The sequence below is a fragment of the Cupressus sempervirens genome, chromosome 5 (genome assembly GCF_028749045.1).
Source record: "Cupressus sempervirens isolate cs-2001-9-10 chromosome 5, ASM2874904v1, whole genome shotgun sequence".
In the NCBI taxonomy this organism is placed as follows: Eukaryota; Viridiplantae; Streptophyta; class Pinopsida; order Cupressales; family Cupressaceae; genus Cupressus; species Cupressus sempervirens.
In genome coordinates, this window is record NC_143122.1 from 210,218,621 (window position 1) to 210,233,021 (window position 14,401).

Here is a 14,401-nt window from a genome sequence, read left to right on the forward strand (position 1 = left end):
TTGCTTGCAGGCATAGGAATGAAGAATAGGAATGGCTATTCCAATAATAGCTATTTTTTTGAATGGGTATAAGCTCCTTTTAGAGGCAAAATGAGAATATGTATTCTTATTCCCTATACCAATTGACGAACCAAACTAAAAATAGATAATGTATTCCAAATTTTCTGTTCCTATTCCAACGACCGAACTTAAGATTTTGAATGATGTGAAGATACAATCTTCCACTACTTAACCAACAAATATGAAGGACTTTTCTACAACATTAGGATGTATGAAATCGTCCAGCATCTATAGCACTAAATAGGACCATCCACCATAATAGCGAATCCACATCATTACAAATAAATCACAAGAAACTATAGTACCAAATTGCATATAGTACCTTGACAGCCATCTCTTAAGTCAAGATTATATAGAGTTTCTCACATAGCTATCATGTTAATAATATCTAGTGAAACCAAAAACTTTCAACCAAGAAGATACATACAGATGGAGCCCTAATTTTAATTAAAATACTAAAGATCCATATATTATCCTCTAATTGTTGAAGACTATATATTTGAAGCAAAGGACTCCTTAGCATATCAATTAATGAGGTTTCACGAGGATTGCTCAGAGCACAATAGGGTGGTCACATACAAATTTATTGGAGCATCTGCACTAATCCCCTCTCTTTTTGGCCCACATCCTAGAGATTTGGACGCACTAGGCAATCCGTTGCCCCATCCCCAGCGACACTACCAAATTCGGCCACCTCCCCTGAGGATGGGGACATCTCGATGTTGACTATTTGTTGATTTGACTATTTATGTTGGATGTTTGATGTTCCAATTCAATGCAATGTTCAAGTATCTACTCTTTTACATCTTTATATCTTATATTGCAATACATCTTTTCATAACTATTATTTTAAGTACCATATGTATATTATACACAACCCTCTCTTGGTCCCTCGCCACCGTTCCCTCGTCATCCCCCAACCATCCCCAAATCAAGGCCCCTCTGTCCCGCATCCTAGAAACTTGTCCATCAGTTCCACCGCCCCCCATCCCCCAAGGTGGTGTAACTATGCTATTAGGTTCGCACTCTATTTGGTATAGAGTATCATTAGGATAAATATAAATTCACGTGTATATCTTGTTCTCGTACAACTGCGATACTCTTTATTCAGTTTTCCATCCAATATTGGTGCGATGGTTGGTGCCATAGTAAGTGGGCAAGTTGGTAATTTCATTGGATGGAAAGGGGTGAGTATGTTTGACATCTTATGTCCTATTTGTCATACATATTGTTGTCATACACATATCGTTGTCATACGTTATTTACCAATGCTTGTCAATTCCTTAAGTGATTTCATATTGTAAACTGAAAATTTTTTACAACGCTTGGGTCTGGTTGTTTTATACACGCACTAATAGTAGCAGCCATCCCAAATATTGCAGGATGGCTCATCATTGCATTTGCAAATGTAAGTTATTTCTATTAAAATCTGTATAGAAATTAATTGGCCATTTTCAAAATGAATAATTGTAAATATATTGACAACATATGTTTGTGAAGGTTGAATTTGGAATGATTTTGGATGCAGGAGTATGCTGTGTTGTTGTATGTGGGTAGATCATTGATAGGCTTTGGTGTGGGAGTGATATCATTCATAGTAAGCTTATCAACTTGTCTATTTGCCTATATTTATCAAAGTTTTATCAATGGACAATTAATTTAGATTGTAATGAATCTGATTCTCTCCTTACAACATGGTAAATTCAGGTGCCTGTATATATTGCTGAAGCAACTCCAAAGCAACTGCAGGGTTTTCTTGGTGCTGTAAATTGGGTACGATTCTTCCATGTCTTGATTTTCCCTTAAAATTATTATCTCAACATGGTTTTCAGAGGAGAAGAACATGAGAGAATCAAGAAAGTCTTAGAAAGTCTATACAAGAGAAGTTCTCCATTTCTGCTTAGGTTTTACTTTACATGATAGTATCAGGGTCTTCTTATTTTTTTTATGATTAGAACAACGTGTGTTAAATGCTTGTTACTTTTCCTGCCAATCAGGTTTAGAAAGACCATTAGTTATCATTTTTAGTCAAGCTAGAGAACGAACTATTTAGGAATGGTGATACATTTGCATGCTACAGTATCAATGAATAACAGAGTTTGTTCCACACCACTTTTGGGGAGGCAAAGATGGTAGTTAACTATTATCACAACTTATCCTATGCATGTTTACTCAATGGACATTGAATGATTCCATGCTTTAAAATAGCCAAACTTGTGTCCACCATATTGTGTAGGAGATATTTTTATTGGGTTGACTACGTACTCAAAGTCAAGAATTTAAATAACGCTGGATCCAATAGAATTTTTACATTTTTGTTCCCATCAAATCCATGATAATGTATGGATCAAAAGCTTCCAAGGTAACTGTTGCCTATTTGGCTTCCCGCCAAAATTTGAACTTTGAATGCTTGCTCTGCCCAATGGTCACCTTCCCATCTTTTATACTATTTAAATCCCCCTGGAAATACGGAAAATAAAACATTTGAAACCTATGGCATTTCCTAAGTTTATTTCCATCAGCCTGCGACCTTCCGCGCTATTAGATCTCTGGCGATCTATGGTGGGCGCTTTCCCGCATTCTCCAAATGCACGACCTTTAGTAATGCGGGGAAGCCCCTTTGCGATGTGTGGATTGTGGGTCCATGTTCTTCTTGTGGGCCATAGGATACAAGGTGGCTGGCTGAGTTGGTGATTCTATTGGTGCCCGCTTTCCCACATTCTGAGCTTCGTTAGACTTTTTGACAATGCGGGCAAGCGCCCTGGCTACACGCGTCCATGTGACATCACAGAGGGTAGTTACGCAGGTTCAGAAAGTGCATGTTACAAGCACCGTCAAATCTCCCAGGATCAATGGCTGGTGCATGCTCGCAATAAGGAGTTGCAAGGTAATTAAGTAATGCAGGTATGCGCCCTTGCGACACGTGGCTGATGCGATGTCCTGGGCCCGCCTTCTTTAGAAGGTGATGATCGCTCGTCTTCCGTGGCAAGTGTCAAATGAGTCAGGGTACGAAGAAGGTATCTCATTGGTCCATCTTGCTGAAAGTATACAGTCGTATGAGATTTTTGATCCACCGTCCGATGCAATGAGATCAACGACAACGCTTGCCCACAATATGGAAGTGCATGAAGATTAAACATAGCGGGGAAGCGCCTAAACAACACATGTCCCAGTGGGCCTGACGGAGGCAGCAATAGTTAGAGGCTGGCAGTTGGAAGACCGCCACAGTCAGGGTTCTGAGGAGGTGGTGTAATTAGTTATGGAAATATGGTCAACCGCGGGGAGACTTTGCATGGTGGCAAAATGAAATGAAGTGATTGGCCCACGTGGCCTATTTTTCTTACAACGTTCGGTTGACTGTTGATTTTTTGCTGATTCACGGGCCAGAAATGGAGGGAATCGAGTTTTGTTGCATGATCTGATCCCTGTGATCAATGCCAACCACTCTTGGATAAATGCTGAGCTTAGCGAATGCGGGAAAACACTCCCCTTCCCCAGTTTATCTATCTACCCTGGTTAGAACTGTTTAATGGCACCATTTCTCTCTTCTCAGGATCTTGTTTCAAAAAGATCAGATTTCATTGCATCTGGATCTGTGCTTAGATCATAATTTCTCTAGATCTTCTCTGTAGGACTTAATGGCAGTGGTTGTAGAGTAATTTCAATGGGGAAATATCTCAATTATGCCTGAGCTATAAAGGCAAATTTTGTAGATTTTGAAAAGGTCGACCCTTCTCTGACTTCTCTGATATTGCTCTGCAATTTCATGTGTAAATTCCCTTTGCCTTTGAACTGCATGACATTCTGCCTTATCTCCTTCAGCAATTGATGTAAAGTGCAAGAACTATTTGCCTCTCATTGGTGTATTGTAGAGATCTGCAATCTTGCATGACTATATCTCTTTTGGCCTATGAATGGTATATGAGTGAATCCTCTCTTTCCTTGTGTCATTCATTTAGGTTTTCTGATCTGCATGTGATTGTTAGATTAAAGCAAGTCTGGATGTGTATATCTTTGGTGTCATGATGGTCCAATAGTGCATGTATGGGCAGAGATTGGTTTGAACACTCTATTTTGTTGCATCACTCCCTTAGGCTAGAGTAGGTAGATTTTCTTTTATGCATTCCTTCTCCCTTTTCCTCTCCAAGAGTAGTTAGGTGCACCCTGATAGTAAAGGAAGCCGGCCTTCTCCGGAGACTCAACCTCACAGTTCAAGCTCCATAGCTTGGAGGTTGTTTCCATGTTTCACAAGGTTGTCCTTAGGTAAAAACTTTGGACAAGGGTGCAAACCTCTGTGACAACAGTAACTTATCTTTTGAAACCAAGGATTATTGTTGAAATTTAACAACAAAAATTGACTCACTCATTTAGGATATCATATGCGAAAGTTGTGCCTTAAGTACTAACTGCCTATCTTAAATTTGCAATGCTAAAACTCACATTTTATACAGATCATTGTTTAGTCTTCTTTCATCTTCAATTGGAATCACATCAATCCATCCATAGACAAAAATATATATACTCAATTTCGTGAATGTTGGTCTAGGTCAGAATTTGAAAACAAAACTGGCATGCATGTTGTTCCTTAGCATATTTGGCATATTAATATATTATTCAAGCATGTTTTCAAAATCTATTTCTAACGGAGATAAGATAAGATAAGATAATGATATTAATGTCCAACAAAAGACCAAAGAGAGGTCTATGGGACTGAAAGATAACAGCAAAGCAGGGCTGAAACCAGCAGGAGCATACAAAGGTGTCTGAAGAAAAGCAACAACAACAAACAAATACAAGCAATAGAAAGCACTAGGAGTCTTTCTTGGGTGAGAAGAAATCAGTCATAGAATGATACACGTGTCGATGCGTAGAGGTACTATACTGTCTCCGACCTGTCCCAGAAGAGTGTCGCTAGTGCCTATAAGCAGAATGGGATCGGACGCATCTAGAAAGATCACTAGGCCGAATAGAGCTAGAGGACCTTTTCACACCACGCAAAGGTGTAAAAAAGGCAGTAATGAGCTGAGTAGATGAGTGCCAGTGTGGAAGTAGAGTCTGAATCATGTTATCCCGGAGTATAGTGGCCTCACGCAGATACAGTGCAAGGCATCTCTGATCATAATAGCTGAAGAAATCATAGAGAGAGAAGCACTCTCTGAACAAACAAAAGAACCTCCCTCCGATCTCATAATAAATAGGGCATCGAAAAAGAAAATGAGCCTCATCCTCCACCTCCCCTAAAGAACAGAACAAACAAGTCTGCTCCTCCCTGTCAATATGATGATCCAACTGAGCCCGAAGAGGGTGGGAACCAACTCTGAAAGAACCTAACGAGATCCGCAGGGCATGAAACCAGCGCCGTGAAAGATAGCTAGGTCGGGCAATAATCCCATCTGAGATCTTCAAAAAGTGTGTCGCATAAAACGACATCCGTGGGCGTAATCCACCAGGAGGGTTAACCCAGGTAGCAGTAATGTAACATCTATAAATATCAAGACGAGCATGCTCATTCAACTCCTGCCGAGAAGGGAGAAGATGAGCAGGGGCATCTAAGTAAAACTGAAAAGGGGGGAGACGATCAATATCAATCCCAATCGAACGTAGCAAAGAAGAGACTTGTGCATACCAACACCGCGCACGAGCACCAGACTCAGCAGCCGCCATGGAAACTAAAGAGCAATAAGCTAAATAGGAGTAACGATCACGGTCTCCAACCATATCAGCAAACCCACGAAGGCGATGAAGAAACCAAACTAAGTCAAAAATGGCTGCAAGTCTGAAAGGATGAGCCCCGAACTCAGCAAGAATGATACCATGAGGAGTAGATCTATGACATCTGATAATGCGCCGCAAGAACAAAGTTTGGACCTGCTCAATCAAGGCCCAATCAGAGCTAAGGAGAGAAGGACCCCAAACCACAGAACCATAAAGAACAGTCGGTCGAACAAGAGAATCTAGGAGAGATAGCTTAGACGACGTATCCTGAAAATGATGTCTGAAGCACTGTTTCTCAAGCAAAGCAAGAGAACCCATGCCCTTATTCACTCTAGGCTGAATAGCAGGTCTCATGCTAAAACGCGGTCCGGAAAACATAACACCTAGATACAAATAGGATGAAGTAATCTCAATCTCTTGGGCCCGAAATGTGAAGTGAAGATGAGAGGTCTTTAAACAATTAAAGACCATGATCCGAGTCTTACCCAAGTTAACCACCAGCTGTCTCTGATCACAAAATAAAGCCAATCTATCAAGAAGTCTCTGTAACCTGTCAGGAGAGGAAGCAAGGAGAACAATATCATCCGCAAAGAGAAGGATTGAGATCAGAGCCTGATGAAGATAACAACCTTCACCTGGGAGCGAAGATTCCAAGAGGAAGTCCTCCAGCTCATCAATATATAACCCAAATAAAGTAAGAGAGAGAGGACAACCCTTCTTAACCCCAATAGTACAATGGATTGGATCTGAGAAGCCAACAGGAGTTCGAAATCTGCCGACCACAGTCTCATATAATCTCATAATAGCAATACGTATCATCTCGGAAATACTGATCTCCCTAAGTCTCTCAAATAGAGCCACCCTAGGAACAGAATCAAAAGCTTTGCGAAAATCAACAAAGCAACAGTATACCTTTTCCGATCTGTGTCTGGCCTCCTCAATAATAGCCCGTAGCGTGAAGATGTGGTCCATAGTCTGATAATCCGTCCGAAAGCCCGCCTGTCCTCTAGCCCTACAACCAATCCTGTCAAGCTCCGCTGATAGCATAGTATTAAGAGCAGTAACATACAGTTTGGCAAAAGTGTGCCCAATCATGATGGTTTTGTAGTTCCCCGGATCAGAGATAGGCCCGGTCTTGTGAATGGGATGAATCAAGTGCCTAGACCAGGAAGCCGGAAACCCAGTGTGAATCACTCTATTAAAAAGAATAGAGAGATAGGGACCCAGAACTGAGGCATCGAACTTGAAAAGCTCAGCCTGAAAACCTTCCTCATTAGCAACTCTACTACATTTCATGGATCTGATAGCCTCATAAATGTGGGAAGGGGTGAAAAGGCGAACGAAAGGAGGTGAGGGGGGGTGAATGGAAAGCTGCCCAGGAATATCATAAAGAGCCATGGTATGCAACACAAGGGAGTGAAAGTCAAGGGTGGAAGGCAGAGGGGGATGACGGGGGAAAAGAGTACACCAAAAGAGCTGAGGATTGCTAACCAGTGTGGAACAAAGTGACTTACACTTTGAGGCAGTGAAGTTATGCTTCTTACTCCGAAGCAAGCGGAGATAAGATGAGCAAATACTGGCCAAGTCAGTGGAGTGAGCCTCAAAAGCAGAGCGTAGAGCGCATAGCACGATGAAAGGATTTGCAGTCTGAATCAAACCACTGGTTCATGGGGCAAGTATTACGACGCTTGCTGCGAAGGAGTAAGGGAGGGCGGTGAGGGATGGAAAAGGTGGCAGACTTCAGAATAGCCGATGCGAGTAAGTCAAACATGGGGGTGGCCTCGAACGAGTCAGAGAACCCCGAAGGGCTGAGGAGTTTGGAAAGATGAGCGGAGAAGAGCTCACAGTCACCATCAATGAAATGGAAGCGAATGGGCAAGTGAGCGGTAATAGAAGAATGATGAGGTGACATGAGTGAGAGCGCAGAAAAAGGAGAGAGGCTACAATGAATGCTGAGGAGAGAGTGATCTGCAAGAGGAAGGCGCAAGATGGTGAAACTGCGAAAACACGGGATGAAGGAGGGATAGGCAAGAACATAATCCACGACACTAGCACCACCACCATGAGGCCAACAAGTGAAGATCTCAGAACCAGGGAAGCAAGAGAGGCCATTCAGGATCACCAAACCAGAAGACTCACAAAACCGCAGCAAATGTCTACCAAATGTCTCAAATTTACTTTCAATGATAGACCTCTAAATATACTTTCATATAGATTTGAAATCACTCAAATTGAGCTTAAAATGAATACTTTGTCGATAAAACATTGTCAAGTAGTCTTAAGGTGGTCAACACTCAGTGGATTAAAATTGAATTTTGTTTTGATCTTGTCCTTGGATTTGTTTTATATGCACCAGTTATGAATTTCTGTACATTTTTTGAATGTAGAGAGACCAATCACCTCTCTTACTCCAAGATCTCATGTTTTACTATAGTTGATAAATCATTTAGTGAGCGAATGACTTGGTGAGTTATCCTTGTTTCTTGTTTAGGACTTGGAGAAGCTGATGATGACGTAACATTGGCCAAGAGAAAGTATAAAACACCTTCCACTAATTAATTCAACATGCTTTTTTCGTAGTCAATGACATCATAACCTTTTGGAGAAAGCTCAATAAAAACATGTGATTGAATGCATTGCTAGCTATGCTTGGAATATTCAACACTCAACTCCTCTCTTGGGATGCAGATATTGTTGCAAACTGGCAACTAAATGCCTACGTAGCTAATGCCCTAAAATTGTTAGGAATTAGGCCCTCAGACTATAGGACCTTGATTGATTCAATCATGAACTCTGGATCGTTTGAAAAAATGCCCCTATTTCTTCATGGGTATCAATGAACTGGACAAGTTCCATAAATGGTAGAAGTTTGATACAAGTATACCGCCTGTGACTGGTGATTGAAGAAAAAATGCATGCATATTGGACGCAAGTCCATATGATAAATCTCAACTCACTAGGTATCTGGTATTTATATACTAAATCCTTTAAAAGATTCATGCTATCTTTTGGTTGCAGAAGCAATCCAGGAACATGCACAACTTGTAAACCAACCATATTTTGACCACTTGTATTTTTTGCAGTGTCCAAAGTAACATCCTTATTAAACTCAAAATGCAGGGTAGACCCTAACTGGCTTGCTGAGGAATCACACTCATTTTCTAAAACACATGAGAATAATCCCAGGCCTTGTTCTTTACTACCCTATCCCTTTGACAATGCAAAAGATGTCAATATAACACCACACTTGTTAATCTTCCACTAAGGTAAAGCTTTGCTGGGTTAATCTTTATAAGAGCCACTTGCAGAGCTGCTAAAAATATTTCAGGGTCATTTGATGCAAAAAGATGTGTAAAGTGCTTCAAAATACACCAAGTTAGAGGTGAAATTTTCATTTATCAAAGAGAAATCCCAAACTTCTTTTTTGACAAATAGTACTTAAGGATGAATTCTATGTACAATGAAACCAAAGAGCTTAAAATCAACAGATACATTAACTCTAAACCACTTAAAGAACCCGTATCGCAACATAGCTCACTTGAAAATTACACAGGATAGAAATTCACTCTGCATGTCTAAGGGTAATAGAAATTCATGTTCAGATATAACAAAGAAATGAAGCCTAAAATTCTATTCATGAATGAAGCAGACACAGGACACCCCCTCCATATTAAGTATAGAAAACTTTTTCAAACCTTTAAGGCTTTAAGTGAACCAATGTTGGTGTCAATTACCTTACTTTGAGAAATTTTTAGCTCCTTCGAGTTTGTGAGACCGATAAGATGTTTGATAACTGATTTCTTTCTGCAATTGCACCATCCAATATTGAACAACTCTTTCTCACTGCTTTTGACAGTGAAGATCATTGAATTGTATCTTTTATTGATTTTGATTCTTCATTACATTGATGTCTTACATTCTAATTTTATCATGATAAAATAACAACTCTGTGATCTTTATGCAGCAACATCTCTTTGTACCTTATTCTATAGCTTTCTTACCTCCATGCATAGGTCAGAGTCATCTTAAATCCCATCATTATTTTCTCATTGACTCTTTCTCACTGCTTTTGATAGTGAAGATCATTGATTTGTATCTTATAATAAGTTTTATTCCTCTTACATCGATGTCCTGCATTCTAATTTTATCATGATAAAGTAACTAGCTTATATATATATATATATATATATATATATATATAAAATAAGCTGAGAGATATCCTTCTCGAGGAAATGATTTGAGACTTTTGATCTGCCTTATTTTTACTTCCATTTCCTCTCTATAATTTTCATGATTTTAATTATGATTTATCTATTTCTATTTTATTTTTCTGACATGTAAATGAACTTCAAATTTTTTTCAAAATGGAAAACGTTTACATTGAAGATTGCTGCCACTGTAGAAAGCCTCTCGGCTTAACAACTTTCTGATCTTTTAGCAGTGGCATCTCTTTGTACCTTATTCTAGTACTTTCTTACGTCCATGCTTAGGTAAGAGTTCATACTTAATCCCATCATTATGCCCAAAATTATTTTTCTTCCTTAGCCTTGACAGAATCTCTCTTCCTTAATTCACGGATTTATCGTTATATCATTTGTTGTCCTTGCATTAAGTGTCTAACATCTGCAGTTCATGCTGTTTGGTTCCCCAATGGCAGATGTTTACTCATTTTTTAAGATTCAACTGGGCCGTACTACTCCCTAAAATGCCAACTTAAGAAACACATAATTTAATGTACAAGAAATGAAGTATGAATTTATAGGGCATGGGTCTGCTAAATTTGCACCTGCCAAACACAAGAATGAAGAATTTTTTTTAAAAATAGTTTTGAGATCCCTTCAGTTTTCCTGTAATCCCTGCCCTAGTTTTCCTATAAAAGCCAAGTTTGGGTGAAACATGTAAAACTTATAACCAGCGAAAAACTCTCAGTGCTTTGACAAGAAGCTGAGAATTAGAATTAGAATTATAAGTTATTTGATAGGACTTGCCCCTTCAAACTTTGGAGTGTAACTCACCAGACATGAAAACAACTAGTGAACTTGCATATTTTCCATCCATGAGTCTGACAGCTTGTTTGAAAGAGGATGTTCAGGGTATGGAGACTGATAATGCTGAAATTGGCTTAATCTGTAGGAGTCCAAAGAAATAGGTTCTAACAAGAACAAGATCATAAGCATTTTGAATTATTATTTAAACATGTATGATTTTTTAAATTTTTCTATCTTTTCTCTAACCTTCCGGAGCCATAATGTAAATTTATCTTGCACGCATGCAATGTTTTTAATCTCATCTATTGAGCTAGATATCTACTTCCCTGGCATAGAAAGAAGATAACACTTTGGTGTTCCACAGAATGACAAGTTTTTTGAGTAGGTAAAATCATGTGGACCTTCTGGAATACTTACTATCATCATAGGAACAAAATTTTTATGTTTTGACTCGTGCAAAATTTGTATGGTAGTTTCCGTTGAATTGGCTGAGTTAACCTGCACTACCAAGATAGTTTGTTTGCTGGTTATGACCATTTAGTTTATATTGACTTTAATAACAACTGCCCGACTCAACAATTTCAATATTCACAAAATTCCTGTCAATATCAATTGCTATATTATGATTGGTAAAAGTAGAGGATTAATAGTAGGATTAAAAGTAGAGTTCAGTTTTGACTCATGCAACATTTGTGTGATCGCTTCTTTTGAATAGGCTACAAGTTAACCTGCACTACCAATATAGTTTGCATGTTATGACCATAGTTTATATGACTGTAATAATAACCTTGTGTATTTTTCTCGAGTTCTAGAGCTTTCAACGGAGCCTAAGAAATTCCAGATCCATGCAAGATTGTGCTAAGAAACCCTATAGAGAACTTTAGGACTGAAGTCCTTATTGGGGGCTTTTTCCTTTTCATATTTGTGGGTTGTTTTTTGTTTTCATTTATTTATTGATAGCAGTTCAGATGATGGTGGATTACAACAGTAGAAATAATAATTTTGTAGGAATGAGAAAGGATGAGGATGTGAGAGAAGTTGCATCTACAGGCCTGGAGAGCATGGAAAGGCTCATCAGGCTTCTCTCACAGCAACAATACAGTAATATCTCTAGTTCTGCTGGAAGTAGCAACATGAGTTCTAATAGCCAGATGGACATGGATTGCAGCACTGGTGCAGATGCAGCAGATAACAAGTTTAAGAAAGTGGTGTCTCTGCTTGGCAGGACTGGGAACACCAGGTTCAGAAGAGGGCCTAATGTCAATGGGCCTCAATTATCAACAACATTGTTATCTTCTGGAGTCTCAATGGCAGAAACCAATACAATTTTGTGTGATACTAATGTTTCCACCAGTCACACAAACAGTACCAGGCCTATCGATGGGAGTGACAATGTTTATGGAAATGATTTTGGTAGAAGTAACGATTCCCTATTCCATCCCGCTCCCAAGCCAATACAGGTTGCTAGGACTCATTCGCAAACTCTTATCAAGACCTTAGCCGCATCCCCTGTCAAAGCCTCAGCCTCTCTCAAGACATCAACCAAGGCCACTCTTAAATCCTCAACCCCATCCACTCACACAGCCCCAGCCTGTCTCAACCTCAATCTATTTCCTTCCCTTTTGTGCAGAGGAAGTTTTTGAATCCCTCATACTTCTTTATGGATTTAAGTAAGCCTGCACTACCAACAATAATAGATTTTTATGGCTATAGCCTATAAAAAAGAGTGCATTGATTCTTCTCCTCCCCTATCTACAAATTCATTTATGTCATCCATAGTTGGTGATGCAAGTGTTGTTTCCATGACAAACCAATCTCTTCTTCTTATGTCCTTGTTTCATCCGTGCCTCAGCAGTGGCAAGCATCCCTTGTCTCAGTTCAAGAAGATATGTCATGCCCAATCTGATGATGACACCATTGGAAAAAAATCATGTGGAGCTTTTGGAAGATGTCATTGCTCCAAGTGCAAGAAATCCAGGGTTAAAAGAACCATCAAAGTGCCTGCAATCAGTGTCAAGATGGCAGATATTCCATCGGATGAATACTCTTAGAGAAAATATGGTCATAAGCCTATCAAGGGTTCTCCACATCCAAGACAATACTACAAGCATAGTTGTGTCAGAGGTTGAGCTACTAGAAAGCATGTAGAGAGAGCCTTGGATCACCCAACCGCGCTAACTGTGACTTATGAAGGAAAGCCCAATCATTCTCTTTCTATGTCTGAAATCACATGCCTTATTGTAAATACTTGAGGTCTTTTCTTGATTGGTATGTGGCATGCTTATGGCAGTCAGTCCACTCTAAAGAACATATCTGGAAGATCCTGCATAGGTATACAATCAACTGATATGTTTCAACCTCCATTGAGGTGTTTTTGGATCTATTGCCAGAAGATGGACAAAGAATATATTATATAGGACTAATTTTTGAAGATATTTTAGCATTTTCCTTGCTAGTTATAACGATTTCTGAGACCTGTGTCATAATTCGCTAAAAAATTGAAAGAGATCTGAATCAAAAAGTTATTATTATTATTGTTTTTAAATGGCCAACTCAACTGCTTCAAAATTTGCGACATTTATGACAATATCAGCGGCTATATATTACTGGTTAAAATTAAGGGATTTAAAGATAATTAGTTGCTATCTTTCATTCCTTTGTGTTTTCTATGTTAGAATGGTTAGGGGCTATCAATATTCTTTATTAGGGATTAAGAATGAGTATATTATTGTGTAGAAAGTGAGATTAATCTCACGTATACCCGCCTGAACCTTGCAAAGTTCAAAGAGGAGAAGACTGATTTGTCTTGTCAGTTGGTCCTATTGGTCTGTCAGGGTTTATTTGTCATGGGTTGTAGCTAATCCCTAGGTATATTCCACATTCCATAAGGTGATTGAAACCCTTTCAAATTAGGAGACTAACATCTAGTACCACGAATAGTTGTTCAAAGAGGAAAACCACATAAAGATGCCAAAAAACCACCCGTGAAAGTCACAGAACCACCTGTGGTTGCTGGGAAATAGTTTGTTCATGTCAAAAATTCACGAGTAAAATTCCACCAAACTACCTCAAAAAAATAGATAACTGCCTATTTGTAAGCCTGGAAAATTAGTTGTAAAAAAGATCATCGATAAGGAGGGCATGTGGTGGCAGGCAGAGCAACGGTAGCTTGTGTCACAGCTGCTAGAAGCAAGGTTGGTGTTGGCCGCTAGCGACATTCGCAATTTGAGGCTGCTAGTCAGTGGTTGCAGGTGGTGAAGGATATTGTTTGGCCTGCTATGCTAGTACTGACATTATAAACTTGTCAAAGAGCCCACAGGCCTTGCATTAGCTTGCGGGACCCGATATATAAATTATCCTTTCTTGTAAAAAATGCCTCCTTAAAAATGTGTAGTGCCCTTTTCCGATATATATATATATATATATATATATATTTTAAACTTTTTAGTTTACGTTATATATATATATATAGATAATCATTTTAAAACATATTTCAAGTGTTTCTAGATTTGCATAGTTGAGATTCTATATTTATTGCCGACAAGTAATGAATACTTGCTCTTTTTATTGTGATTTTCACATTAAAATTATAAGTTTATTGTTGCTTGTGCTCCATTATGATTTTTAGCAAATGTTTG

The 14,401-nt window shown here is 39.0% G+C and overlaps 1 protein-coding gene and 1 pseudogene across 7 annotated transcripts in view; both read left to right on the plus strand.

The window, feature by feature from the left end:
- The window catches only part of LOC149555158 (steroid 5-alpha-reductase DET2-like), a 59,693-nt gene that overhangs the window by 27,886 nt on the left and 17,406 nt on the right, over positions 1-14,401 (plus strand). For 3 of the 7 annotated variants that reach the window (XM_089829197.1, XM_089829196.1, XM_089829195.1), the window contains 2 exons: positions 1,589-1,657; positions 1,768-1,833. In XM_089829197.1, coding sequence (XP_089685323.1) covers positions 1,589-1,657; positions 1,768-1,833 — 135 coding nt within the window. Of the gene's footprint in view, positions 1-1,442; positions 1,469-1,588; positions 1,658-1,767; positions 1,834-11,771; positions 13,309-14,401 lie in introns of those variants that run through there. The other 4 variants (XM_089829192.1, XM_089829193.1, XM_089829198.1 and 1 more) reach the window with 4 other exon arrangements.
- On the plus strand, positions 12,467-13,308 carry LOC149555159 (putative WRKY transcription factor 11; annotated as a pseudogene).